General features: G+C 53.8%; 2 protein-coding genes across 4 annotated transcripts in view; both read left to right on the top strand.

Moving 5' to 3' along the window:
• Positions 1-4,378, top strand: part of CNNM4 (cyclin and CBS domain divalent metal cation transport mediator 4) — a 36,989-nt gene extending 32,611 nt beyond the window's left edge. Inside the window, exons 6-8 of one of the 2 annotated variants that reach the window (XR_007513657.1) lie at positions 1,138-1,313; positions 1,610-3,817; positions 3,870-4,378. Coding sequence is in view for 1 of the 2 variants with exons in the window: in XM_049857073.1 (XP_049713030.1) it covers positions 1,138-1,313; positions 1,610-1,804 (371 nt within the window). In the remaining variant the exon portion in view is untranslated. Of the gene's footprint in view, positions 1-1,137; positions 1,314-1,609 lie in introns of both variants that reach the window. The other variant, XM_049857073.1, reaches the window with a different exon arrangement.
• Positions 4,379-8,470: 4,092 nt separating this feature from the next.
• On the top strand, positions 8,471-26,160 carry CNNM3 (cyclin and CBS domain divalent metal cation transport mediator 3). 2 transcript variants are annotated; one of them, XM_049856666.1, is made up of 8 exons: positions 8,471-9,711; positions 18,163-18,306; positions 19,268-19,417; positions 19,743-19,912; positions 20,137-20,233; positions 20,647-20,780; positions 21,183-21,321; positions 23,892-26,160. In XM_049856666.1, exons 1-8 carry the CDS (start codon positions 8,478-8,480, stop codon positions 23,954-23,956), a joined length of 2,133 nt encoding a protein of 710 aa, XP_049712623.1. In that variant the 5' UTR covers positions 8,471-8,477; the 3' UTR covers positions 23,957-26,160. The 2 variants fall into 2 exon arrangements, with proteins under 2 accessions (XP_049712623.1, XP_049712622.1); XM_049856665.1 differs by lacking the exons at positions 21,183-21,321; positions 23,892-26,160 and having other exon boundaries at positions 20,647-21,157.
• Positions 26,161-27,241: the final 1,081 nt, after the last annotated feature.

Genomic DNA, 27,241 nt, shown 5'->3' with positions numbered 1-27,241 from the left:
GTGTGTGTATGTGTGAGGGAAGAGTGCAGACTGCTCCTCCCGTCAGTGCGTGAGAGTGTATGTGTGAGGGAAGAGCGCAGACTGCTCCTACCGTCAGTGTGTGAGGGTGTGTGTGTGTATGCGTGAGGGAAGAGCGCAGACTGCTCCTACCGTCAGTGTGTGAGGTTGTGTGTGTGTATGTGTGAGGGAAGAGCGCAGACTGCTCCTACCGTCAGTGTGTGAGGGTGTGTGTGTGTATGCGTGAGGGAAGAGCGCAGACTGCTCCTACCGTCAGTGTGTGAGGTTGTGTGTGTGTATGTGTGAGGGAAGAGCGCAGACTGCTCCTACCGTCAGTGTGTGAGGTTGTGTGTGTGTATGCGTGAGGGAAGAGCGCAGACTATTCCTACCATCAGTGTGTGAGGTTGTGTGTGTATATGCAAGGGAAGAGCGCAGACTGCTCCTACCGTCAGTGCGTGAGTGTGTGTGTGTGTGTGTGTATGTGTGAGGGAAGAGCACAGACTGTTCCTACCATCAGTGTGTGAGGGTGTGTGTGTGTATGCGTGAGGGAAGAGTGCACACTGTTCCTACCGTCATTGTGTGAGGTTGTGTGTGTGTATGTGTGAGGGAAGAGTGCAGACTGCTCCTACCGTCAGCGCGTGAGAGTGTATGTGTGAGGGAAGAGCGCAGACTGCTCCTACCGTCAGTGTGTGAGGGTGTGTGTGTGCGTGAGGGAAGAGCGCAGACTGCTCCTACCGTCAGTGTAACGTGTATGCAGTTTATGTCACAAGCTGTCGTTGGGACAGGGGCAGCGGCTCGTCTGTAACCCTAGGGTGAATCAGTGTGTTGCCTTTGACTGACTCATTGTTGGGAAATGAGGGGTTTTGTTGCCCTAAACTTTGTGTCTTTGACTTTTCTTCTTGTTTGCATTTGCCGTTGTTTTGGTAGACATTTTAGTACGTGTTGCGTGACACATCCTCCAAACGAGCTAACTCATTTGCTTTGACGAGTTCAGGCCTTCTGCAGTTAAAGCTTCCACACGACACTTCTGTCTGCTCCTAAGAGCTACTTCCTGTCCTGGGGGGTGGGACGAGGTCACCAAGAGGCCATGAGTGGGCACCTGCGTGGCTTCTGACCCGACGTCCTCTGCTCTCCCCACAGACCGCTCCCCGTCGTATCCCCTCAGCCGCTCGGCCTCCCTCAGTTACCCGGACCGCACAGATGTCACGAGCTCCTCTCCCACGGCTGGCAGCAGCGTCCAGTTCGGCAGCTCCATCCTGGGCCAGTACATCTCTGACTTCAGCGTCCGCGCACTCACGGACCTCCAGTACATTAAGGTGGGCACAGCGCCCGCTCCGCCCAGGCAGTGCTGCTGTCCTCCTGGGTGTTTGGACCACTCTGTCTCGGGAGCCAGCAACTTCTTCCATCCACCAGACCCAGCACAGGGGCCCAGACCTGAGCTGTGTTTCCTCTTTAGTCTCGCCCTTACTCTTCCTAAGCTTTTCTGGAGGCTCCGCTTGGTCATGCCGCTGTTACAGGCCCATGGTCGCGGCTCCGGCCCCGTTTCCCCTTTCCGATGAGGTTCTGCCTCCCAGCCCCTGCTGTCTGTGAACCTCTTCCCTTCTTCCTGCAGATCAGCCGGCAGCAGTACCAGAACGGGCTGCTGGCCTCACGCATGGAGAACTGCCCCCAGTTTCCTGTGGACGGGTGTACCACCTACTCGGAGACCTCCGAGAAGTCTGAGCTGCCTGTAGTGGACGAGACCACAACTCTACTCAACGAACGAAACTCCTTACTGCACAGAACCTCTCATGAGAGCGCCATCTGACAGGAGGGCCCGGGGCCCCCCGCCAGCCCTGCGGGGGCCTCCCCAGTGGGCCCACATGAAGATAGGGAGCCTAGTTGGCCAGAACGGGGGTGCAGATGGCCATCTGAGCATCCAGATGGCCCCCAGCCCGTGGCAATTTGGTCCTCTGACAGGGACCCCTGAGCAGCTCTGAGGTAGAGGCTGCCCAGCCCTGGGACTGGCTGGAGCCACGGGCCAGCTCCTGTGAGCAAGGCTGTTTTTTACTGAGAGAATTTCTAAACAAGGCTTGCTGCTCCTCTTTTAAAATATAATTTTGGGAAGGGAATGGGTAAGGGAGACAGGGTTAAGGAACTTTCTTAAAGGAAAAAGGAATTTTTTTTTTTTTCCAAAAACTTTAACAAGGGAAGAGTTTCTTGCTACAGGAAGCAATAGCCATAATCTGCTCCCAGCCACCACCTCTGGCTTACATCCCTGACTCGGGGAGCCCACTTTTCCTCCTCCAGAGATGGCATCCCAGAGCTCGGCCAGAGGAGGGACCTCTCTGGAGCAGAGAACACTTCTTCCCAGGAAGCGAAGAACCAAATAGCATTGAGAACAAACACCTGGGCACGTGCACTGAGGCTCGGTGACGTCGCTGGGGTCAAGGGATTCTGGGTAACAGGTCAGGAATGTGAAAACCACAGCCTCAGAGCGGGCACACCTGCTCCTGCCTGTCACTGGATCCAGCACTCTGTGGACGGCTCTCCCAGGGAGTCTAGGCTCAGGCGAGCCATCTCACACCTGCCCCCACTGGTCTGCCACGCGTCTGCCCCTTTGGACAGCTCGCCACTTTTGATGAGCTGACTGAAAGCGTTAGGCAGCGTCTCAGAACTTTAAGATCGCAACGCCTGCTCCGCAGGCCCTTGCCTCACATTTCCCCAAAGGTCTTCCCTCTGGGAGAGCGTCTGTGTTCCAGGTGACTTGTCTGCTTTGCTCCTTTTGATTCTAGGAGTGAATCTGGCCACAGGCACCTGCGTTGTTAGCAGTTGATACCACCACCCCCTTCTTGCCCCCGAAGGAAAGTTAAGGCTCCTTCACTGACCTATGAAGCCCTTCTTTCCAAACTCCCTGATCCCAAAACCCCAGTCCATCCTAGGGTCTGGGGACAAGAGAACCTGCTGAAAATCAGTGTAAGAAGTTCTTCGTGCTCTTTACTCGGTGGCCGGGGCGTACCTGTCCTTGTTCACACACATAGGGAACCCCAGGAAAGGCGGCTTCCACCTGAAAGGTGTAAGCTGGCAGTCCTGTATTCCTGATGGGAGAGGCGATCCTGGCCGTTGCCGAAGCTATTGGTACTGTACCCCAAGAGCCCTGCCCCCCCCAAAATCCTTCCCCGGCACTGCCTCCCTGGGGCTGCAGAGCTCCAGGCTTCCGACTGGTAGAGAGGCTGTGGGACCAGGGTCCACAATGGCCCTTTATCCGGTGGAACCGGAGCCTGAGCCCAAGATCCAGGTGAGGGGAACTGCAGACCTGCCTGAGTATTAACCAGGGGAGTCCTGTCACCGCAAGTGCTGTGCCATCTGGGTGCCTAGGGAATCCTAACTTGGGACCAGGAAATGTCTTGCACCAAGTATATCTGCCCCTGGTCAGAGGGCTTCCCGTCACCGAATTGACTCTTAAAAGCCTGGAGAGAAGGTGGTGACGCTCATGGATTTTCAGCCGTAAGGGAAAGATAGCAGGCCTTTGTTTCAGCTGGGGAAAGCCCTTAGATTGTAGAGGAACAGCTTGCTTCCTGAGACCATGCAGTAGCCTGCAGAGCTGTGTTCTTGAGCGCGCTTAGCGCAGGTGAGCAATGCAGAGCTGTGTTCCTGAGCGTGCTCAGTGCAGGTGAGCAACGCAGAGCTGTGTTTCTGAGCGCGCTTAGCGCAGGTGAGCAACGCAGACCTGTGTTCCTGAGCGTGCTCAGTGCAGGTGAGCAATGCAGAGCTGTGTTCCTGAGTGTGCTCAGTGCAGGTGAGCAACGCAGAGCTGTGTTTCTGAGCGCGCTCAGCACAGGTGAGTGCAGGTGAGCAACGCAGAGCTGTGTTTCTGAGCGCGCTCAGCACAGGTGAGCAATGCAAAACTGGGCGTTCGCACAGGTGAGCAAACACATGGCCTGAACTCTGTGTGTGTGTGAAGCAAAAGGAGTAGTACACACACGTCTACAGCTACCTCTTTGCACACACAGTTCCTACCAACGGATGGTCCTTCCCTCCCCCTCCTGCCCGTGTAGAATCAGTTCTTACAGAGGGTCATAATTATTTCCAAATATTACTAGTCTGGTGACTTCCTCCTCCCAGTGGTTTTTCACTTTTTATTCCACCTCCAGTTCCTGGGCTGAGCCGTACCCTGGAACTGGCCCACCCCCCCCATGTCTTCCCAGGGAAGGGGGACCTTTGCAAATGGCATCCACGTGGGTAGGCAGGTCACAGCCACCGTAGCAAATAACTCATATTTATTTTGCGTAAGATTTTAATTTGTATATTTTTGTGATTTTTTTTTTTGGCAGTTATGAGTTTGACTCTCGGGGAGTTTTGTTGTTGAGTCTTGTGTCTTTTGTCACAAAACAATGATAATATTTGGTAAACAATATATGGAATTTATTTTTGATTGGTAATAAAAAACAAAATATGTATAAATCTTGGCAAGTCTACAGTTTGCCTGTTTGAGCTCTGTCTGTGTTCAGTATCTGTAATAGAGACAGAAGTGGCCGTGGTTGAGAGGTGGCTTCTTAACATAGGTACATGTAGCAGGACAAGGAACAAGTATCCTGGGACCATCTCACAGTAAAACGTTGGCAAGCAAAAATGGAATTTATAAAAAAATAGGTGTAATCCACAGAATGAGGGCTTACCCCTCTCTGACCTAAACTGAAGGGCACACTTGTTCTGTGTCCAGGCTGTGGCTTTACCCCAGCACCTGGTATGCACGCTGGGTGCTTTTGCTGTGAGACACGGTCATCTCTCAGAAAGTGATCCCCAGCTGGGCAGGGCTCCATGTTTCGATGTGCTTGGATTCTACACTATAAAGCCATCCTGAAAGTATTATGCTACTAAGCAAACAACGTGGAGGGTGTATATATATATATATATATATATATGGAGCCCTGGTGGTGTAGTGGTAAAGAGCTTGGCTACTAACCAAAAGGTTGGCAGTTCAAATCGCTGCTCCTCGGAAACCCAGCGGAGCAGCTGTACTCTTGTCCTATAGGTTCCCTCTGAGTTGGAATCGACAGCAGCAGATTTGGTTTTGTTCGGGTAAACCCCTACTGTATACCAGGTGCCACCAACTCCTTGGTGAGTTTACCACATAGTGAGGAAGACAGTCACACAAGGGCCTTTCAGCTTGCTGTTTCTTCCACCTGGAACACTTTCCCCCAGGTCTTTGTGAGGCTCATCTCCTTACTTCCCTTAAACCTTTGTTCAGATATCACCTCCTTTTAGAGGGCCTCCCAGATTACCCTGCCTAAACCAGCATCGCCCCAATCTGTCTCCGTAGCTTGCCTTGCTTTTTTCCATAGCACTTATTACTAGATATTAAAGGACAGATTTGTGTATTTTCTGCTGCCCGCACACTAGAATCTGAGTTCCACAAGGGCAGGGACTTTATATTCCCACCTTTAGAACAGTACCTGATACAGTGCAGTCACTTAGGAATGAATCAATCAATAGGTCTTAAGGTAAGTACTAGGGATGGGGAGCACATAGCACCCATAACTTCGACCCAACCTAGTCAAGATGAAGAAAGACCATCTGAAGGAAGTGGATTTGAGCTAAGACTTGAGAAGAGCAAGAGTTAGCCAGTGAAGTCGCACATAATAGGTATGGGTTTAAAACTCAAGAATAAATATTTAGGTAAAACTTGGAAATGTCCTGATCCAAACGGCCAGTAAGAAAAATGGCCCAGGAAGGGCCAATGAGGGCACTGGAGGTCAAGTCGCAAATGTCTCCACTGTGACTAACCAGGCGTGGGGCGAATGGCACAGAGCCAAGGGAGAGGCTGGTGAAGTACTGAGGCCTCTATTATAAACAGAAAACCACCCTGCGAACAGCATTGCTTGCACTGTACTAGATTCTTTGTCTTTGCATAGTGACAGCGTAAATGGCTGTTTGTGTTTTCCAAGTTTGATCCCGTTGTTCTGGTCAAAGGTTTTCCCCCAAAACAGGCTGTTTTTCAAGGGACCCTGAGGCCAAGGAAACAGTAACTTGTCAAAGGTCAGAGCCCCCTCTCCAAATTCAGAGAGTTTTCTCTGTCTGCCCTCTAGAACTGTTCCTTCATTAATGACTTTTCAATCATGTGACTCATTTGAGGTTCCACTTTTGTGTCATTTTATCTTGACTTGGAGATTGGAAAGTATGAGCTGAAGGGGTTGAATCCATTATAATGGACTCCCCCCCCCTTAAAAGGAACGGTGACAATCCAGTGGGAAACGTCAGCAGTGTCATCATTACTTCTGCCGGCAGGGGCTTCTCCTGTCACCTGCAGGAGTGAAGCAAACTGCTCAGCGCGGCTTATCGCCCTCTGGAGAAGACTAGCTGAAGAATGCGGAGATGCGGCTGGCCTGGTCCTGGCTCTGAGCCCACGATGCAGAAGAGACATTACTACCAGCTTTTAAAAAGCTTTTCACAAAATATTTTTTTCCTGTGGTCAGTCAAAGTTACACCACAGGCCTATTTTTGCACGTTATCGTTGGTTGCCATGGAGTTGGTCCTTACTCATGGCAACTCCGCGCAGCGGAGTAGGACTGCGCCAGAGGGTTTTCAAGGCCGTGGCCTCTCAGAAGGAGACTGCCAGACCTGTCTTCTGAGGCATCTCTGGGTAGGTTCAAACCACTAACCTTTTGGCTCGTTGTTGTTAGGTGCCATCAAGTCGATCCTGACTCATAGCGACCCTGTGTACCACAGACTGAAACACTGCCTGGTCCTGCGCCATCCTCATCCTCATAATTGCCGCTATATCCGAGCCCACTGTTGCCCTCACGATCATTGTTATGCTTCGGCCTGTTGTTGCAGCCACTGTGTCAATCCGTCTCATTGAGGGCCTTCCTCTTTTTTGCTGATCCTCAACTTTACCAAGCGTGATGTCCTTTACCAGGGAGACAAAGTGTGACCATCCTTGCTTCTAAGGAGCCTTCTGGCCGTACTTCTTCCAAGACAGATCTGTTCGTTCTTCTGGCAGTCCATGGTATATTCAATATTCTTCACCAACGCCACAATTCAAAGGCTTCAATTCTCCAGTCTCTGGCTAGTAGTCAAGCACTTTACCGTTTGTACCACCCGAGGACTTTTTTGTTTTGGCACATTACCTTCTACAAAAACACCTTTTACATGATTGTGGCCACAGTGCTTTTAAAATATCCTGTTATTTTTATGATACTGCAAATGCGTTTCTATAGGATGCTTTTGAAAGATCATTTTAAACAACATGTATGTCCTGGTAAATGACATGTAATCTTCTCAAAGGCTACTTACACTAGGAAACACAAAAGTGCATAAAAGTATCAAGAAAAACACAAAAGTCCTTTATTGTGGACCCTTGGAGAGAAGCCTTGTTGGCAGTTCTATTTCCTCCCAGTCGTGTACAGACCATTTATAACGAGTAAGGAACGCTCTACACTGTCAGTGGACCATACTGTCACGAAGTGACCACAGTGAGGGCCCTCTTGAATAGATCTTGGTCGCGAGGAATCATTTCCCAAGGACGAGTTGCTAGAAGTGGAGTTAGCAGACCCCACATCCACGCCGAGTCTTTGTGAGCTTCGCTTTTCTCCTGTAAAATGTTAGCAGTATGAAGCAGCTGTGAGGATCCAGTGACTTGTGTCTGCAAACTAACACAAGCTCCCTGAAGGCAGGGACTAGGTCTGACCTCCCCAGACCTACAGCAGAGTCGCGGCAGCGGACAAACACGCCCAGAACCTGAACGTCCCCTTGCCCAGTCACTACCGGGGGCGCTGTGGTGAAGAGCTCGGCTGCTAACCCCAAGTCGGTAGTTGGAATCCACCAGCCGCTCCTTGGGAACCCCGTGGGGCGGTCCCACTCTGCCCTACAGGATCCCCGAGTCGCTCAGTGGGTTGAGTAACTCCGGGTTGGTGGCTGCTTCCCAGGAGACCTGCACGTCCCCGGTGTTTAAGTCTCTGCCCGCAGCTTCATGTGGGGTCCGACCCAGAGGCCGCCCGCGCCGCCCCGCGAGGCCCGAGCCGGGGCTGCCCAGAGCGCGAGCCTCCGGGAGACGGCCACGGCGACGGCCGGCGGGGACGCAGCGCCCCCACCAGGCGGCCCCGAGGACGCGGACGTTCGACGCCCCGCGCGGCCCTGCCCGCTGCCCCCGCCTCGCGCGGCCCTGCCCGCTCCCCACGTCCCGCGCGGCCCTGCCCGCTGTCCCCGCCTCGCGCGGCCCTGCCCGCTGCCCACGTTCCGAGCCCCGCGCGGCCCTGCCCGCTGCCCCCGCCTCGCGCGGCCCTGCCCGCTGCCCACGTCCCGCGCGGCCCTGCCCGCAACCCCGCCGCCCAGGCCCGGCGCCCGCACCTTGTTTACTCGCCGGCGCAGCCTAGTCCGACCGGGGCCCGCCCCCGCTCGCCGCCCATTGGTGGAGGCGGCGCGGCGGCAGGCGGCGATTGGCCCGGGCGGCGGCGGCGCGGGGCGAGCGGGATAGGCTGCGCGAGAGCGGGCGGCGGGCGATGGCGGCGGCGGCGGCGGCGGCGGGTGGGCTCGGCTGGCTCTTGGCCGCGCTCTGCCTGGGCAGCGCCGCCGGGGAGGCCACGCCGGGCCCGCAGGTGCTGCGCTTCTGCCTGGAGGAGGACGCGGCCGAGGGCGCGGGGCGGACGCGAGCGGGGGCGGCGGGGGCCGCGCCCGAGGCCACCTTCCGCCTGCGCCTCTTCGGCCCGGGCTTCGCCAACGGCTCCTGGTCCTGGGTGGCCCCCGAGGCGGCCGGCTGCGGCCGGCCGGGCGCGGCGTCCGAGCGCGGCGTCCGGGCGGGCGAGTGGCGCGCGCTGCTGCGCCTGCGCGCCGAGTCCGTGCGCCCGCACTCGTCGCTGCTGGCCGTGCGCGTGGAGCCGGGCGGCGCGGCGGCCGAGGAGGCGGTGCCGCCCTGGGCGCTGGGGCTGGGGGCGGCCGCGCTGCTGGCGCTGGCGGCGCTGGCGCGGGGCCTGCAGCTGAGCGCGCTGGCGCTGGCGCCGGCCGAGGTGCAGGTGCTGCGCGAGAGCGGCTCGGAGGCGGAGCGCGCGGCGGCGCGGCGGCTGGAGCCCGCGCGGCGCTGGGCCGGCTGCGTCCTGGGCGCGCTGCTGCTGCTGGCCAGCCTGGCGCAGGCGGCGCTGGCGGTGCTGCTGTACCGCGCGGCCGGCCAGCGCGCGGTGCCCGCCGTGCTGGGGAGCGCGGGGCTCGTGTTCCTGGTGGGCGAGGTGGTGCCGGCCGCCGTGAGCGGGCGCTGGGCGCTGGCGCTGGCGCCGCGCGCGCTGGGCCTCAGCCGCCTGGCGGTGCTGCTCACGCTGCCGGTGGCGCTGCCGGTGGGCCAGCTGCTGGAGCTGGCGGCGCGGCCCGGGCGGCTGCGCGAGCGCGTCCTGGAGCTGGCGCGCGGCGGCGGCGACCCCTACAGCGACCTCAGCAAGGGCGTGCTGCGCTGCCGGACGGTGGAGGACGTGCTCACGCCGCTCGAGGACTGCTTCATGCTGGACGCCAGCGCCGTGCTGGACTTCGGAGTCCTGGCCAGCATCATGCAGAGCGGCCACACGCGCATCCCGGTGTACGAGGAGGAGCGCTCCAACATCGTGGACATGCTCTACCTCAAGGACTTGGCCTTCGTGGACCCCGAAGACTGCACGCCGCTCAGCACCATCACCCGGTTCTACAACCACCCACTCCACTTCGTGTTCAACGACACCAAGCTGGACGCCGTCCTGGAGGAGTTCAAGCGAGGTAACTGCTGGAGAATCGCGAGGGGACGCGAGTGCCTTCCCCTGGAAGAGGTGCAGGAGCTTTATGGAACCCTCCAGGAAAGGGTCCCACTCCTGCGGAGGGCAGTGAGACCTCCGAGGGCCCTTTTAAAGAAGGTGATGAACGACCTTTGGGGCGGGGGTATGTCCCCTTGGTGTAAGTCTCCAGCTCCTTCCCCGTCCCAGGCCTTTTCTCTGAGCTTTGGACTTTGTGGCAGGTCCAAACCCTTGAATAGAAACTTAAAGAACATAGTTTCCAGAGACCTAGATGCCGTTATCTGCACTCAGGTAATATCAAGTTAGCGTGACCTGTGGTGTTTCCAGGACATTGTTAGGTCGTTGATTGGCTCCTGCCTCCCAGATTCCAGAAAAGGGAATAACCTATAAATACTTTCTTACAAGTGTGAAAGAAGTTTTTCTTTTGATTTCACCAAAAGCAACTAAACGGGTGATGATTTAATTTTCTCTCCCCATCTACACCCCCCCCCCCCCGTTTTCTAACCTCCCCTTTTGTAATTCTGGGAGCCCTGGTTGCCCAGTGGTTAAAAACTCAGCTGTTAACCAAAAGGTTGGCAGTTCAAATCCACCAGGCACCCCTTGGAAGCCCTATGGGACAGTTCTACTCTGTCCAATAGGGTTGCTATGAGTCAGAATCAACTCATGGCAACGGTTTTTTCTGACTTGGAGTAAAGTCTCTCAAGTTCTCCTTTAATTCCACATCCTCGTCTCTTTCTTTTCACTCTGATTTATCTGAGCACCTCTTAAGGTTGAAGGTCAAAGCTGTAAGCCCCTCTGGTGTGAGTGTGTGGGCTCCTCTGTTGTCCTCCCAGTGTTGGGCTTGGGGTGCTCCCCAGAGCTTGGCACTCTCCTTGGCCACCAGACGTGCTTCTCACGCCTCAGCTCCCGCAGGATGGTGGTGGGGGCACCCCAAGACTCTAGTTGGGCTTGGCCCTGAAGGCTACTTAATGTCAGGCGGAGGAGCCCGCTGAGCCCTGTGATGTTTCTGGCAGCTGTGAAGTCTTGCCCCAGGCTGGCAGGGGAGCTGTTCTCTGAGCACCTTGACGGCCAGGTCAGGAAAGCAAGTCTTTGCAGTGATGACGTTGCCGCTGCATTGAACGCCGCTGTACGCGGCACTAATGGAGGCTCCGTCGTCGCTTTTAATCCTTGGAAGAGCTGGGTGTCGAGTAGTTGGGCAGTTACTGTTATTACTGCCGTGGAGACAGGTGGGCAGCTCTGATTGGTCTGCTGAAGAGAACCCCTCAGATGCTCCTGGCTGTTTCCCCAGGAAGTGGCCATGCAGCACTTCTGTGGGGCAGGGGAGCCCGGAGTAAGGGCCTCTTGGTGGTGAGTAACCTGTCTGGGCCACCATGGTCCCCCAGGCACCGGTGGTTCCTGTGGCGTGGTGGCCACCAGAGCTGGGCCTGGAGTCAGAGTTGGGTGGGCTCCGTCCTGCCCCTGCTGCCTCCCAGCTTGAGACCCTGGGAAGGCTGCTCATGGTCCAGGGCCTCATCTGTTAACGGTACCCAAACCAAAACCAAACCCACTGCTGTCGAGTCGATTCTGACTCATAGCGACCCGGGAGGACAGAGTAGAACTGCCCCATAGGATTTCCAAGGCTGTGGTCCTAACGGAAACATACTATCACATCTTTCTCCCACAGAGCGGCTGGTGGGTTCGAACTGCCAGCCTTTTGGTTAGCGGCTGAGCACTCAACCAGTGTGACACCAGGGCTCTTTTGCTAATGATAAGAGCTGGGAAAAGAATGCAACTGGAAGAAAAAAAAAAAAAGTAAAATTCTTAGCCCAGTGGCTGGCACGCATGCTCTGAGCACCTGTTAGTGGTGTATTTGGTGTTTGCTAACTCATGAACGGGAGCCCTGGTGGCACAGTGGTTAAAGCACCCAGCTGCTAACCGAAAGGTTGGTGGTTCAAACCTACCAGCCTCTCTGCGGGAGAAAAATGTGGCAGTCTGCTTCAGTAAAGATTACAGCCTTGAAAACCCTTTGGGGCAGCTGTACTCTGCCCTATAGGGTCGGAATCAACTCGACGCAGTGGGTTTTGTGTTAACTCATGAACAAGGAGAAGGACCTGGAAGTTAAAAGGCCGTTTCTTCCAGACAGGTCACCAGACTGCCTCCATTTTAGGGGAGTAGCCTGGAGAGCATGACTGAGAGGACAGGTAGTCAGGGAAGGAGGTGGTATGTGTTTGGTTGTAAGATGGTCGAGTGGAGCGGGTTTTAATGTTGGCATGAAGAAGGCAATGGAGAGAGAAGGCCACGGTAGATCCTTTGCTGGGCTGGGTGGTCCAGGAGCGGCTCTGGAGAACCTATTCGGCCACGCAGGCTTCCTGCAACCTAATGCTAGAGGATTTGGGGCATAGTGCCCTTCTGCTTTAATCAGACTGTTCCAGAAGCTGCCTGCTAACACCACGCTAAAAGCCTCCTGCTGGAAGCCCGCAGGTGAGGTTAAGGAACCTGGAGATTGAGGGGGAGCTCTTTATCCACCCTCCATTTCCTCCTGTGGTGAGTGAGGGCAGGGGAAAGTGGCCCATGCCTTTCTGTGACCTCCTGGAACTTTCTCTGCTTCCTGTGTTCACTGTAGTGTGTGGCAGATGTCTTTACTTTTCCTTGTTAAGGTTCTTCTTAACTTCCTTCTTCATTCCTCTGCTTACGGACAGAGGGCATATTGTAGCCCTCAGGGTGTGTGAGGTGTTAAAAATCAGTCCCCTTTGCATTGCTCTGCCAAGTGTGTGAGGGGGTGGTGGCCCGCTGCAGCTCCTGGAGCTGGTGTTCCTGGCAGCCTTGGCAGCTGCCGTTCCTGGTCCTGTTCCTTTTATTCCTTGGGAGCACGGTCTGTTCCGGGACTTTGTAGTCTGCGGTGCCCCAGGAGGCACCCCTCAGTCAGTGTGTGGACTTCAGATGACAGCGATTATTGTGCATGTCTCGCCAGGAAGAGCGAGAACTTTGGAGCTGTCTTAAATAGCATGTATTTTCTTTAAGGAGCCCTGGTGATGCAGAGGCCAAGAGCTCTGTTCCTTACCAAAAAGTCAGCAGTTGAAATCCACCACCCGGAAACACTACGGGGCAGTTCTACTCTGTCCTATAGGGTCGCTATGAGTTGGAATCGACGGCAACAAGTTTGATGTTTTTTGAAGATACCTTAGAAAGCTCTGGTGGCACAGGGGTTAAGGTGCTCAGCTGCTAATCGGAAGGTCGGAGGTTTGAACCCACCAGCCACTCTGCCGGAGAAAGATGTGGCCGTCTGCTTCTGTAAAGATTAAAAACCCAGTGCCGTCGAGTCGATTCCGACTCATAGCGACCCTGTAGGCTCCTTGGAAACTCTGTGGGGGCAGTTCTACCCTGTCCGTAAGGATTACAGCCTTGGAAATCCTGTGGGGCAGTTATACTCTGTCCTATAGGGTTGCTGTGAGTGGGAATCGACCTGATGGTAATGGGTTTGGTTTTTTTGTTTTTTTTTTAAACCATTAGTCCTTGCTTTCTTTGTCAACCCCAGATGGGACTATTCAAGGACATTCAGCCAAAGGGGAGATTAGAGCGGGTGGCCTTTTCAGAGCCCTTGCTTTTAACCAGCCAAGATCTGGGTCACTGTAAGAAGCCAGAGGATTGCCAGGATGCTGCAGAGAGCCCTGTTGGGACTGTTGTGTGGAGCGTTCTCGTAGGGGAAACCCTGGTGGTGTAGTGGTTAAGTGCTACGGCTGCTAACCAAGAGGTCGGCAGTTCGAATCTGCCAGGCACTCCTTGGAAACTCTATGGGGCAGTTCTACTCTGTCCTGTAGGGTCGCTATGAGTCGGAATCGACTCGACGGGAGTGGGTTTGGTTTGGTTTTGGGTTTTTTCTCGTAGGATATATTCAGACGTTTGCGTTAAACAAAAACGGGAAGGGGAAGGAGGTTAAATTCCAGGCGCATTGTGAAGACTGTCCTAGAAATTAGGCATTACAGAAGGTCTGCCAGCATCCAGAGAATTCATGAGGACGCATGGGCGTGCCGACTGAGCACGCTGTAGAGCCTTTCCGAAGCTTTTGGGGTGATGTTGGCAAGCCATGCCGCCCGCATCTCGCCTGTGGCTCCATGAAGCGCGTTCAGTGTTGGCTATAGTCAGGGGCCTCCGTGTTTCAGGGCGTTTCACCCTGTCAGATGAGGGGTAAAGGTCACTTCCTCCAGCTGCCTTTTCTGTTTACCCCGCCTGCTTTCTCAGGATTGCCTTCTGGCCACTCACACATCCTGTCTTGAGAATGTATCACATGACCACTGGTTTAGGAAGGAGCCCTGATGGCGCAATGGTTAAGCACCCGGCTGCTAACCAACCAGTCAGCGGCTCAAACCTACCGGCAGCTCTGAGGGAGAAAAGACCTGGCGGGTGATCTGCTTCCCTAAAAATTAAGCCCGTTGCCATCGAATCGATTCCAACTCATAGTGACCCTATAAGACAAGAGTAGAACTGCCCCGTAGGGTTTCCAAGGAGCAGCTGGTGGATTCAAACTGCTTACCTTTTGGTTAGCAGCTGAGCTCTTAACCACTGCGCTACCAGTGTTCCTCTCTAAGGATTACAGCTTGGGAAACCCTACGGGACAGTCCTGTTCTGTCCTGTAGGGGTCACTATGAGTTGGAATCGACTCGGTGGCACACAAGAACCGGTTTAGGAGGCGGCTTCCGTCCGTTATCAGATCATCCCAGCACGGTAGATCGCAGTAACATTCTGCCTGTTGTATAAAGTCTGAGATCGTGGGAGAGAAGTCCATTCCTTCCTGTTGGTTACAGGCCACAGGGACTGGTTTCCTAAGAGAAAGGGACTGAGGTGGGTGCTCTTTGCCCTGAGACGGCCATGGAGAACCGGGCTTGGCTTTACCGATCCTCAGAGGCTGTTGAGTATGGCTATGGTTCGAGCCCTTGGCTTTGCTAATCTGGCCTGAGAGGTTTGTGTCATGTGGCAGGGCCGCCGTGGCCCTTGTGGAGATGGCACCTGCTGGCCGCCGTGGCCCTTGTGGAGATGGCACCTGCTGGCCGCCGTGGCCCTTGTGGAGATGGCACCTGCTGGCCGCCGTGGCCCTTGTGGAGATGGCACCTGCTGGCCGCCGTGGCCCTTGTGGAGATGGCACCTGCTGGCCGCCGTGGCCCTTGTGGAGATGGCACCTGCTGGCCGCCGTGGCCCTTGTGGAGATGGCACCTGCTGGTCGCTGTGGCCCTTGTGGAGATGGCACCTGCTGGCCGGCGTGAAACAAACCAACAGACACTGGGGTGGAATGTGCCTGAGGGTGCTGTGCTCCTCAGCCAGGGTCTCTGGCTCAGCAGGAGCGGGCGTACAGTCCTCCAGGGACCCAGGCCTTTTCCTCCTGGGAAGTGGGAAAGTGGCCGTTTCCACTTGTCCTTGTTGTCCGGGGATCTCAGGCATCCTGAAGAACGGAGCTTTATTTTCCTTGGACGGGGCCCTGTACTTCAGAGAGGTCCCCAGAGGGGAAGGATCTTCCAGGACTCCATCCGTTGTTGTTTTCAGAGAGAGTCGGTTGAGCGTGGCGGTTAGGATGAGGCGCTCAGGAGCCAACTGCTTGGGTTCCTCTGCACTGGGGCAGGTTACTTAACCTCTCTGGGCATCACCTGTGAAACAGGAAGTGCTGTTAGGTGCCTCAGAGAGTTGTGAGGATTCACAGGGTGAATGAATGAGTAAAGCACTGGGTGCCTGCCAGCGAGCACTGCCTCCTGCATTCCGTCCCTTCGCACTCCACGTTCAGTCCCTTCGGAGATGCGCATTTTAACACCTCTGATGTCAGGCTCCTCCCACAATTCATGGCGTCTAAGCGTTGCCATCGAGTGATTCTGACTTAATAGTAACACTGTGGGACCGAAGAATTGCCCCATAGGGTTTCCAAGGCTGTAAATCTCTATGGAAGCAGACCACCACATCTTTCTCCCAAGGAGGGGCTGGTGGGTTTGAACCACTGACCTTTCAGTTAGCAGCCAAGTGCTTTAGCCGCTGCACCAGCAGAGCTCCTTGATGGCATCACAGATTTGTTGAAGTGCAGTAAATGTTATCTCCTTTTTTCTTTTTTACAGCCTCACTCCTTTCCTGGCCATCAGGTCACTGGTCAGATAATAACAGTAACAGGTATTCCTTGACTAACCCACATTTTTGTTCTGTGCATCTCATCTCTGGCACAAGGGTTGACTTGGCACAATGCCCAGCTCTACCTCAAGAAAGGCTCGGGGTTGAAAGGGTGAGGTGGAGCTTGCTGGAGAGACCCCTGCCCAACAGTCTGTTTCTGTACTTGACTCCTGTGTTGTAATTAAACCCAAAGTACGTTTTAGTTCTCTAGTGCTCCTGTCACAGAAATACCACAGGTGGGGGACCTGCACAAACAGAAACTTATTTTCTCACAGTTTAGGGGGCTAGAAGTCTGAATTCAGGACGCTGGCTCTAGGGGAAGGCTTCCTCTTTGTGTCGGCCTCTTTGTGTCCACTGGGGGAAGCTTTTGTTCCTTGGCATGGCATCGCTCTTCCCCGTTTGTGCTTGTTGCTTGCTCAATCAAAAGAGATCACCTTAAGATCCTACTCTAAAACTGCCTTGTTAACATAACAAAGGAAACCCATACCCGAATGGGATTATAGCCACTGATACAACCAAAAAACCCAAACCTGGTGGAGTTGATTCCTACTCATAGCGACCCTGTAGGACAGAGTAGAACTGCCCCACAAGGTTTCCAGGGAGCAGCTGGTGGATTTGAACTGCCAACCGCTGCACCACCACGGCTCCGCACTGATACAGGGACAGGGTTTATAGGACATGTTTTTGGGGAACGCAGTTGAATCCATAACAGTGTATGAAGTCTCATTCACACCAAGCAAGAAGCGAACTTGAGTTTTTGCTTTACCAAAGGATCCTTGTAGCAGGTACCCTTTACTATGGGATGCTTCAGAGCAGAATGGAACCAGTCTTGGATCCCACAGTACAGACACATGCCAGCTTTTACCCCAGGCTTTATCCAGTAGTAAGAAAAGCAGGGGATAGTTGAGATGAGTCTGCTCTCAGTTCCCTTATCCCAGAACCTGGTACTCAATGTGACAGCTGTAGCAGCTAGCTGTGTGTGGCATTAAACCAAAAACCAAACCCACTGCCGTCGAGTTGATTCCGACTCATAGAGACCCTATAGGACAGGGTAGAACTGCCCCATAGAGTTTCCAAGGAGCGCCTGGCGGATTCAAACTGCTGACCTCTTGGTTAGCAGCCATAGCGCTTAACCACTACGCCACCAGGGTTTCCTGTGTGGCATTAAGTTCTTGAAATGTTACTAGTCCTAGTTGAGATTGTATCGGATTGTAAAGACTTAGTATTTTTAAAAAAGTAATGTATCTACTCATATTTTTATATTCATTACATATTGAAATGATAATATTTTGGGTGTATTGAATTAGTTGAAATATATTTTGAATCTTAAAAAAATTTTTTTTAATGGAGCTACTGAAAAATTTTGAATTCTGTATGTGGCTTGTATTCTGTTTCTTTTGGACAGTTACAAGGTTTTATTATGAAAAGCACTTACTGAAATGGTAAATTTCTGACATTTCCCCAGCGTTTACTGGTGCTCTGAGTCTTGGGCTTTTTCAAACTTACGTTTCTTCATTAAACAAACAGGTGAACAAAGTAGAACAAATAGGAAGCTAACATAAGAAAAAGGCAGAAGAGGAAGGTGAAAAGTTCGGTCCGCTCTTGCTCCCCACGCAGTCTGGGCTCTGAGTGGGGTTACCAGTTACCTTCACCCTTCAGCGGTGAATTCTCAGAGCCTTCCGGCGGAGACTGGGTTCGATCCCTGGCCCGTGCGTCTCATGCACAGCTACCACCTGCCCGTCGGTGGAGGCTCGTGAGTTGCTGTGATGCTGAGCAGGTTTCAGTGGAGCTTCCAGACTGAGTGTAGGAAGAACTGTCTGGCAGTCTACTTTTGCAAATCAGCCAAGGAAACCTTGTGGATCACAGTGGGATTGTGCGTGGGGTTACCATTAGTCAGGCACCGACTTGCTGGTAGCTGGCAGCAACAGCAATTCATTCCTCAGTGTGACTCTCGTTGGCTTCTGCTTCTGGAAAGAAAGGGCAGCTTTAGGAGAACCTCCCACACAGTCAGCTGGTTGGCCCTATTTGACATCTCTCCTTAGGTTCTCCGAGCTAGACCCTCCAGGGGAATCCGTTCCTGGAGTCGGTGCCTTTGTTCGTCACATGGAAGGAACACAGATGTTAGCTTCTGCCCTCTGGGTGGGCGGGTGCTAGGGGAGAGCTGGGGAGTCAAGGGAGAAGGTGGAGCTTGTGGTTTTCCCTCCCAAAGGCATCTGCCATGTGCCTTCCTGCCGGCTCTGTTCTTATGTGTCCAGAACAGGTCCGTGCAGAGACCCTTGTGACCACAGTCATTCACATGGATGTCCCCTTGCCACAGGGAAATCCCACCTGGCCATCGTGCAGAAGGTGAACAACGAGGGTGAGGGCGACCCCTTCTACGAGGTCCTGGGCCTGGTCACCCTGGAGGACGTCATAGAGGAGATCATCAAGTCTGAGATCCTGGACGAGTCTGAAGACTACCGTAAGTTGGGACTCCCGGCAGTCTTCTGTTCCAGATGGTCTCTCAGGCCTGTTGGGAGAGGACGGAGCCTCCACGTCTCTTGGCGTGGGTCACGTTTGCTGGAGAATGGGCCGGGTGCCCTCCTAGATCTCCCGCCCAAACTGTGCCCAGCCAGGCTCATTCTTCCTGTCTGCACAGCCCAGTACTGCCCCTCTCCAGAAGGCTGCTGCTTGCATCAGGATGCAGAGCTGTGGTCACCTGTCCCATCGGTGGCTCGGCCGCCCCAGTTCTTGCTTGGGGCTCTGTCAGCAGCTGTACTGTTTCCTCTGTCACCGAGGAGAGCCCTTTCTCTTTTCTGTCGTGCCTTGTGCTTTATGGATGTGTCTCCTCAAAGAAGCCCCATTCTTCACTACCAATGGGGTATCCCCAAAGTAGGTGATCCTGGGACTTCTGCCTCAGGTGATGGCGGAGATCCACAGGGCAGACATAGAACCCGTGCTTGACGGCTGGTCCTCGGGCAGCACTGGGGACCTGACCGCTCACCCTTACGTGCCTTCGAGTGTGTTGCTTTGACCCCAGCATCTTTCCCCAGACAGAGCAACTTCAGCTGGCCCCTCGGACTGTCCTAGGTACAAGGTCACTGAGTTATTGTTAATTTTCAAATGCACGCTTTCCAGAAGAAGGTCTCTTAATTGCTGAGAACGTTTTACATAAACAGCTTTGCTGTTCCACCAACAGCATTTTCAGCCACCTCCAAGACAAGGAGCATTCCTGCTGCTCCCTCCATCCCGGGTGCCAGGATTGCCACGTGGTGGGGATGGCAGCCAGGCTGTCCCCCGGGACACGGATGCTGTCTCCTCCCTGCCCCCCCGAGCACCTCAGGCCTTGGGAGGAAGGAGCCAGGCTACATGGCTCCTAGGTTTGATCATGCTGACTGGACAGGTTGCTGGTGCCTGAGCACACCTTTTTCTTACCACCTCAGGGGACACCAAGGTGAGGAGGAAGCCTGCCTCCCTGAGTGCCCCCATCAGGCGAAAAGAGGAATTCTCCCTGTTCAAGGTGTCTGACGATGAATATAAAGTGAAAATCTCACCTCAGCTGCTCTTGGCCACCCAGCGCTTCCTTTCCCGAGGTGAGGGTGAAAGGTGGTCTTCGCCCCCGTTCTCTGCTCACTGTCAGGTGGGTCAGGAGACCTGCCCCCATTCTTAATGAGCATAGCATCCCCAGGAGAACGCCTGAGCTCGAGTCCACCCACGGGCTGAGGGCTAGCTAGGCTGGCGAGCAGATGCCAGCGAGCCTTCAGCCGGGCATGTCTGAGTGCCCTGCCTGGTGCTGTGGAGGCGTGTCACCTGGCGGCCCAGCCGGGGAGAGTGCAGCTGGGGAGCGGGAGTCGGGTGTGGTTACACAAGCTGTGCTGGTCCTTGTGGACACCGTTCCCTCTTCCCGCTGCGGGGCAGAGGTGGATGTATTCAGCCCCCTGCGGATCTCTGAGAAGGTCCTGCTGCACCTGCTGAAGCACCCCAGTGTCAACCAGGAAGTGCGGTTTGATGCCAGCGACCGCCTGGCTGCAGACCACTACCTGTACCAGCGCAGCCAGCCGGTTGACTACTTCATTCTCATCCTTCAGGTAACTGGGATGCTAGACTGGACTCCCCCCTTCCCCATAAAACAGGAAGGGTCTGTGAGAAGAGACAGGGAACAGGGACAGCCAGGTCCTCTCCCCACTCAGTAATTGGGTTGATGGTTTCTCCTTGTGCTCTCTTCTGACAGGAAAGATAACCTAGCCACACCTGTTTCTCTCTCCCTCCTTCCATCTCTCCTGCCCCCTGTCCCTTCTTCCCTTCCTCCCAGGGCAGGGTTGAGGTAGAGATCGGGAAGGAGGGCCTGAAGTTCGAGAACGGGGCCTTCACCTATTACGGAGTGTCTGCCTTGACAGCCCCATCCTCAGGTGAGCAGTGCCCCTTGGAGCTGACAGCTGGGTCAGGGGCACTGGGCTGCGCTTGAGGGCACCCCACTCCAGATGTTGCTGTGGGCCTCTATGCCAGGATTCTAGCCTCCCCTTTCACTGGAGCCCACTCCTTTCCTCCCAGTCTGCGGCCAGTAGCCCTGTGCTGCGCGTCATCTGCGGGCCGTGTGGAGGGAGGGGGCGGCGTTTCCTCGGGGCTCACCCCATTGCTTATGCCATCCCTGCACAGCCGTTCCCTGGAGGAGGTGTGCTCACTGTCCTTCAGTGTTCTTAGCCATACCCCTCTCAGGTGGTTTGTGGGGTGGATCTTAGAGGCTCTGCAGTACTCCCCACAGTGTGGAGGCTGCTCAGCTTCAGCACTGGCTCCTGCCACCCCTGACTGTTCCTCTTAATAGTTCACCAGTCCCCAGTGTCCTCGCTCCAGCTGTCCCGCCGTGACCCGCAGCCCGAGCCAGCAGACGGCACCCGCTCATCCACATATTGTCCGGACTACACCGTGAGGGCCCTCTCTGACCTGCAGTTCATTAAGGTGACCGCCTGGGCAGCTCGTGGCTTTTTACCAGCTTCACGTCCCCGAGGGGCTAGACCAGCTGGATTCAGAGTAAACCACATTGATTCTTCCGTGACTTCCCCGGAGCAAGGCCCTTCACTTGTTCTGAAGGATGGCTATGGTTCCCCTGAGGCCCATGTGACCGCTGGTGATCTGGTCCTGGTTCCAGGCCTCTCCACCAGGTTGCCATTGGAGGTCTTAAAATCACTTGGCCCACTTGCTCTTCTCTGTCCTTAACTACGTAAAGCTCTTTCTTTTTTCTCTTTACCACATTGTGACTCTCTAATCTGGTTCAATGGGCAGGAGGGAACAGTGTGACCTCTTGCCTTCTCCCTCTCGCTGTACACTGCACCTGCCCAGGTGATGCCCTCTCCCCTCCAGGTGACGCGACTGCAGTACCTCAATGCACTCCTGGCTACCCGAGCCCAGAATATGCCTCAGTCCCCTGAGAATGAGGACCTCCAGGTTGTCCCAGGCAGCCAGACCAGGCTCCTTAGTGACAGGACGGCCCCGGCAGCAGGTAACGCTGGGTGCCCCATCTGTGGGGCCTGCACTCTCAGCCAGTCCTTCCTGCTCGCACGCACATGAGCTCTGTCCTTGCCTGCCCTGCGCTCTTTTCTCCTCCTCCCTCTTTGCTGCTTGAATTGCTCATGGTGACACCAAGCTGTAGGCCAAGATGGCGCTGTCAGGTGGGCTATATTAAGTCGACACTTGCGTTCAAGGGCCTGTTAGAATGGTTTGACTTAGGGATTAATTGCTAAATGGGAATAAGATCAAGTTCAGATTGGGCATTTAGGATTAGGGTTTGGTCACAGATGGGCCTGGCTCAGAAGGTGGTGGCTTGGTGGAAACCACTCCAGAAACTAGAGAGGCACCTGCTGAGTGGTTTGGTCAGGTCCCGGGAACATTTACACTGTGAGCAGGACGGTGGTGGACGAAGCAGGCCTGCAGTGTGAGATGGAAGTGGGGTAGGGGGGCGATACGGCAGACCTCCCCTCTACAGCGTGAGGCAGGGAAAATGCAGAGGAGCTCTGTGAGACAGACCTTGGAAAGAAGCAGTAAGAAGCCTGGAAATCCTCTTTTTCTTGTAATCCGCTTTTTAAAATTCTGATTGAGCTCCAAGGTGTGGGTCAGAGATCCTCAGGGCCCCCTGAAAGAGCTGTGGGCTCCTGGAGAGACGTGGAAGGCGCAGAGCCTGGCGTGACTCAGTACTGCCCATCCCCGGCGAGGAGGCCGAGGCCTTACTCAGCTCAGCCAGGCGCTGTGCTTGAAGCTTTACACGTGCTGATGTGTTTAACCTCCCCAGAGTTCCAAGAGGTGGTAGTTGTCCCCACTTTACCGACGACGACTCTGAGGCAGAGCGAGGTCACGGCTGGAATGTGCCAGATTGGGATCCAGGTGTTCTGACTCGGAGCCTGTGCATGCCCTTGACCCCTGGGCTGCGGCACTTCACCAGAACAGCTCTGGTTGCTTTTATAAAGAAAAGTACTTCCTGGTTTGTGGTTTGACATGCAGGTAGAGGGACAGAGAGCCCCACCCTGGGCCCCCGGGTGCTCCAGCTCCAGGTGCTTTGTGCTGTTCCCTCCTGAATCTGGGCGTGGATCACAGCCCTTCCCATAGGGTTTCCAAGGAGCAGTTGGTGGATTAGAACTGCCAACCTTTTGGTTAACACCTGAGCTCTTAACTACTGCACCACTAGGGCTCCCAGGGCCGTCCTACTAGAGAAGGATTGATGGCGGCTCTGTGTAACAGATTATCCACTCTTTTGTAGTGTTGGTTACTTCCCTTACGTGTTTACCTGACATTTGCCCCCAGTGAGCCTCACTGCTGACTTTCTGCCCCTCACCTCAGCTCTGTGGGGTCACCCCTGTGGGCTTGGCATTCCTCTGTCCAGAAGAGCTGGTGTCATTGCACACTTGGAGGTCCCCTGGAGGCACTGCTTACACAGCACAGGTCAGAGCCAGTCCTGGGCGCCTTTGCACAAGGTCCCTCATCAGAGAAGTGCCTTTATTCCCCCGTTGGCTCCTGTTTCTAATCCAAGTATCTGTCTATAAGATGCCTGGAAAACAGGTTTTTAATTACCTACAGCAGGGGTCAGCAAACTATGGCCCAAAGGCCAAATCCGGCCAGCTGCCATTTTTGTAAATAAAGTTTTATTGTTCGTGTATTGTATGTGGGTGCTGTTGAGCTACAACAGTGGAGTTGAGGCATTGTGACAGAGACCATGGCCTGCAAAGCCTAAAAATATTAGCCCTTTACAGAAAGAGTTTTCTGATCCCGGCTTCAGCATGGAGCCTTGTGGAAAGCCACTGCACGTTCTGAACGACTCTTCCACGTTGCTGTGTATCTCCAGGGGAAAGTGGGCCCAGGACAACTCTGTCCTGGGTTTCCCTCTGCTCTGGGTAGCAAGGAGCTGAGGGCCTGCAGCTGGCTCTCCTGCCCGTGAGCTTGTTCCTGGTGCTGCCTGGAGCTCAGTCTGCATCGAGCCCGACAGCTGGTCTCCTTTCTCTCTTTTTCTCTCTGCTCTCTTTAGCCTTCCCAGTAGACCTTTCTCTCTTTGGCACATTTGGAAACTGCAGTTGATAAATGACTGTGGACTATTGAGCATTTTTTGTTTTAAGAAAACACCCAAGGTAATTATCTTCCCTTTTCCTGTCTCCCTGGTTTGCTTTAGATGCTGGGAGGAGGACAGGAAATGGCTCCCCCTACCCAGCCTGGGAGACGTTTCTCCGTGAGGGGTGACGGGAGCTCCCTGTCCCTTACCATTCTTCACTGTTTTTCTGAAGATTGGAGGACTATGAAAATACTTGCTCGGCCTTCAACAAAGGGCATTGTATTGTCCAGGGCAGGTCCTCCTACCCGGCACTGAAACCCACAGCCCCTGCTCCCTCTGCTTCAGTGACGGCCTTGTGAGGCCGACCATTTTCCTAGCTAATCCCAGCTCTGCCTTGCTGTCTCCTGAGGTGTCCTGAGGCTCTTCTGCATACCTGTTGCCCCTTCCTGTCCTAAAGGGCGTTTTAGCTTTTGTCTTTGACGAGATAGTCTGTCTTTACTAGCTTTGATGTTAACTTTCTTCCCTTTCTCCTCTAGGGTCCCACCACAGCAGACCAGGCCTCCCAGCAGAGGAAAGCCCTGGGCGGAACCCAGGAGTTTAATTTCTTGCCAAGCAGCCCCCGATCTGGGGATGGACGAGCAAGTGGGGAACTGGCGGGAGCCAAGGAATAGTCCCTGCCATACTGTCCCCGTCCCCTCAGGCCACGTTTTAGATGGCCCTTGTAGACAGTCCTGGGCGCCCTCAGAATCGAGCATCTGTCCCAGGGGCCTTCAGCAGGCCCTGCTCTCCGCCAAGGAGGTGGGGACCACAAGGGCACAGCTCCCTCCAGGCCACTTCTGGAAGGAATTAAAGGAATTCATCTCCAGCCCCCGAGGCCCAGTCTTCTCCCTCCGCCCCCGCCGCCCCAGGCTGTGACAGTGCAGTGTTTTTATACCTCTTGGGGCCAAGCCACATGCGAGTGCGTGACTGCTGCCTTACGTGGTCGGGACCTGTCCTCGCTTTGCTTTTAATTTGCCAACCTTCTGCTGCTGGCAGCGCTTTTGGAGCAAACCGAGAGCACCAGTTTTGGCTGGGGGTTCAAATCCACGGCCTTGTCCACAATGCCGTGTTTCAAAGCACGTTCCCCAGCCTGTCCATGTGCCAAACCTGGAAGCACGACTGCCCACAAGTCTGCCCCGCAGCCCTGGCTCCCTCCTCTGGGGGTTGCCTTTTCTGACCCTTCCTGGAGCCGCTGAAGAGCAGGCTCCTCACACTGGGAACTGAGGGGCCTGCCCGGCGCGGCCTGCTGCGGGCCTGCGTCTCGGCTGTGTTGGCAGTTAATGTGTTTCAAGAAGAGGTCGCACACGGGAGGAAGGGATCTTACGTTGTGTCTAATCCTTCCTTCGTTGTCTGGTCCCAGGTGATGGTCATCACCAGGGTTGGCTGCTGTGTCCTACACCTTCCTCAGAGGCCGGCCTCCATGTGAGGAGGTGCTGGGCGGCTGAGACGCCAGAGAGCAGCAAGGGAGGGAAGGGTGTTTGTGAACCAGGCAGACCCCCATGACCTTTCTCAAAAAAAGCAATCAAAGTGTTCGTAACATCTCTGAAACATTTCAAGTTCTTTGCTTTTTTTTTTTTTTTTTGGCCCTGTTCCTAGCTGTGGGGTTTTAGAGAAGTGGGAACAAGAAGGCATTTGTCTTTTTCTCGTTTACCTATTATTACCTTCCACAGTCCTTCAGCTGTGTAAACTGGAGCATCACAGGGGCGTACGGTCATAGGTCGGGAAGGGAGGGAAGAGGATTTCTGGAACCTCTCTCAAAGGAATCTGGGTCCAAAGAGAACGGTGGTGGTGTTTGCTTACTCCTTGTTGTTACGGAGTACTCTATAAGAGCGAACCCTGGGGGAACAGGTCCTTCAAACTCACTTCTCAGTAGTGTTCTCAGCTCGTCTGCATGTTGGAGTCACTTGGCCAGTTAAAATACTGATGCTGGGTCCTGCCACTGGGGACTCTTGATTTCATCTGTCTGGACATCAGGATTTTTGGGGGGAATAATTTTAGATTTACAGAAGAGTTCCCATAGACCCTTCACTCAGCTTTCCCTCATGTTAACATCTTCCATAACCACAGTGAATTTATCAAGACTAAAAAGTAATGCTGATACGATACTATTAAACTATAGACTTTGTTTGGATTTCACCAGTTTTTCCCAATAATGCCCTTTTTCTGTTGCAGGATCCGATCCAGGATACCAAGTTGCATTTAAAGTTATTGTTTTAAAATAACTACATTCACAGGGAGTTACAGAGGCCCCACGTGTCTCTCAGTTACCCTCAGTGGGTACATCTTACATAATCAGGGCGATGCCGGCCCCTTGGGTGTGTAGTTCTGAGCCAGTTTGTCGCCTTGTAGGTTTGTGTGGCCACCACAGTAACTCCACTCTGCCCTCCCCTGGTCTGTGGTGACCACCTGTCTACTTGTGGTGGGTTAGCCATCAAGATGGAGAACTATTCCACCCCACAGACTCTGACTCAGGCTGCTCTTTGTAGCCACACCCCTCGCTCCCCCACCATCCCTAACCCCTAGCAACCACTGGTCTGTTTTCCGTCTACAATTCTGTCATCTCAAGGGTGTCATACAATATGTAACTGGGATTGGCATTTTTCACTCACATAATTTTCTGGAGATTTCATCTGGGTTCTGTGTGTCAACAGCTTGTTCCTTTTTATCGCTGAGTAGTTGTCCATGGTGTGGATGTACCATAGTTTAACCGTTCACCTGCTGAAGGACAGCTGGGTTGTTGTAGGCTATCCAAATAAACCTGCTGTGAACATTCATGTACAGGTTTTCATGTGAACGTTAGTTTTCATTTCCCCGGGATAGGTGCCCAGGAGTGCAGCTGCTCGGTCACGTGGTAGTTAAACATGTTTAGATCATTTTGAGGAAACTGCCAAACGTTTCCAGAGTGGCAGTACCCTTTTACGTCTCCACCAGCACGGAAGGCTGACGCAGTTTCTCCACGTTCGTCCCCGTGTTTGGTGGTGTCACTGCCTTTTATTTAGCCATTTTGATGGGTGTGTAGTGATATGTACCAGTTTTTTTTTCTCATTTAGTGGTGACCGCTTTGTACTTTAATTTTTTGTGTTAAAGCAGACACAAAATTTGCTGTTTCATCTAGTCTCACACTCACAACGTTGTGCCACCATCACCACAGTTTCCGGAACCTTTAAATCACCTTAAACAGAAGCTGTACCGTTGAGCGGTAACTCCATTCCGCCCTCCCCTGGCCCACGGTAACCACTCATCAGCTATCTGTCTCCTTCCGTTTGTCTGTTCTAGATATTTCCTGTGAATGGATATCTGTCCAGCTGATGTGTGATGGGCTCATACAGTGTCCCTTTGTGTCTGGCTTATTTCACTTGGCATGTTTTCAGGGGTCACCTGTGTCATAGGAGATGTTAGGACTTAATTGTTTTGTGTGGAATAATACTGCACTGTATGTATAGACCACGTTTGATCTTTTTATCTGCTGATGAGCACTTGGGTTGTTTCCACCTTTTGGCTCTTGTGAATAATGCTGCAGTGACCACAGGTGTGTAAGTATCTGAGTCCCTGCTTTCAAATATTTAGGGTATATACCTAGGAGTATATAATTTTTCCAAGGTGCTGTACCATTTTATATTCCCACCAGCAATGGATGAGGGTTCCGGTTTTTCACCAACACTTGTTATTTTCCAGTTTTTGTTTTTAAATAATAGTCATGCTAGTGAGTGAGAATAGTATCTCAGTGTGGTTTTGAAACTAATGATGTTGAGCATCTTTTCATGTGCTCATTGGCCATTTGTATTCTTTGGAGAAAATGTCTATTCAGGTTCTTTACCCGTGTTTCTATCGAGTTGTCTCTGCTGTT

This window comes from Elephas maximus, chromosome 17 (assembly GCF_024166365.1).
Source record: "Elephas maximus indicus isolate mEleMax1 chromosome 17, mEleMax1 primary haplotype, whole genome shotgun sequence".
Lineage (NCBI taxonomy): Eukaryota > Metazoa > Chordata > Mammalia > Proboscidea > Elephantidae > Elephas > Elephas maximus.
The sequence above is the reverse complement of the archived record's forward strand: the minus strand, read 5'-3'. Positions and strand labels throughout refer to the sequence as shown.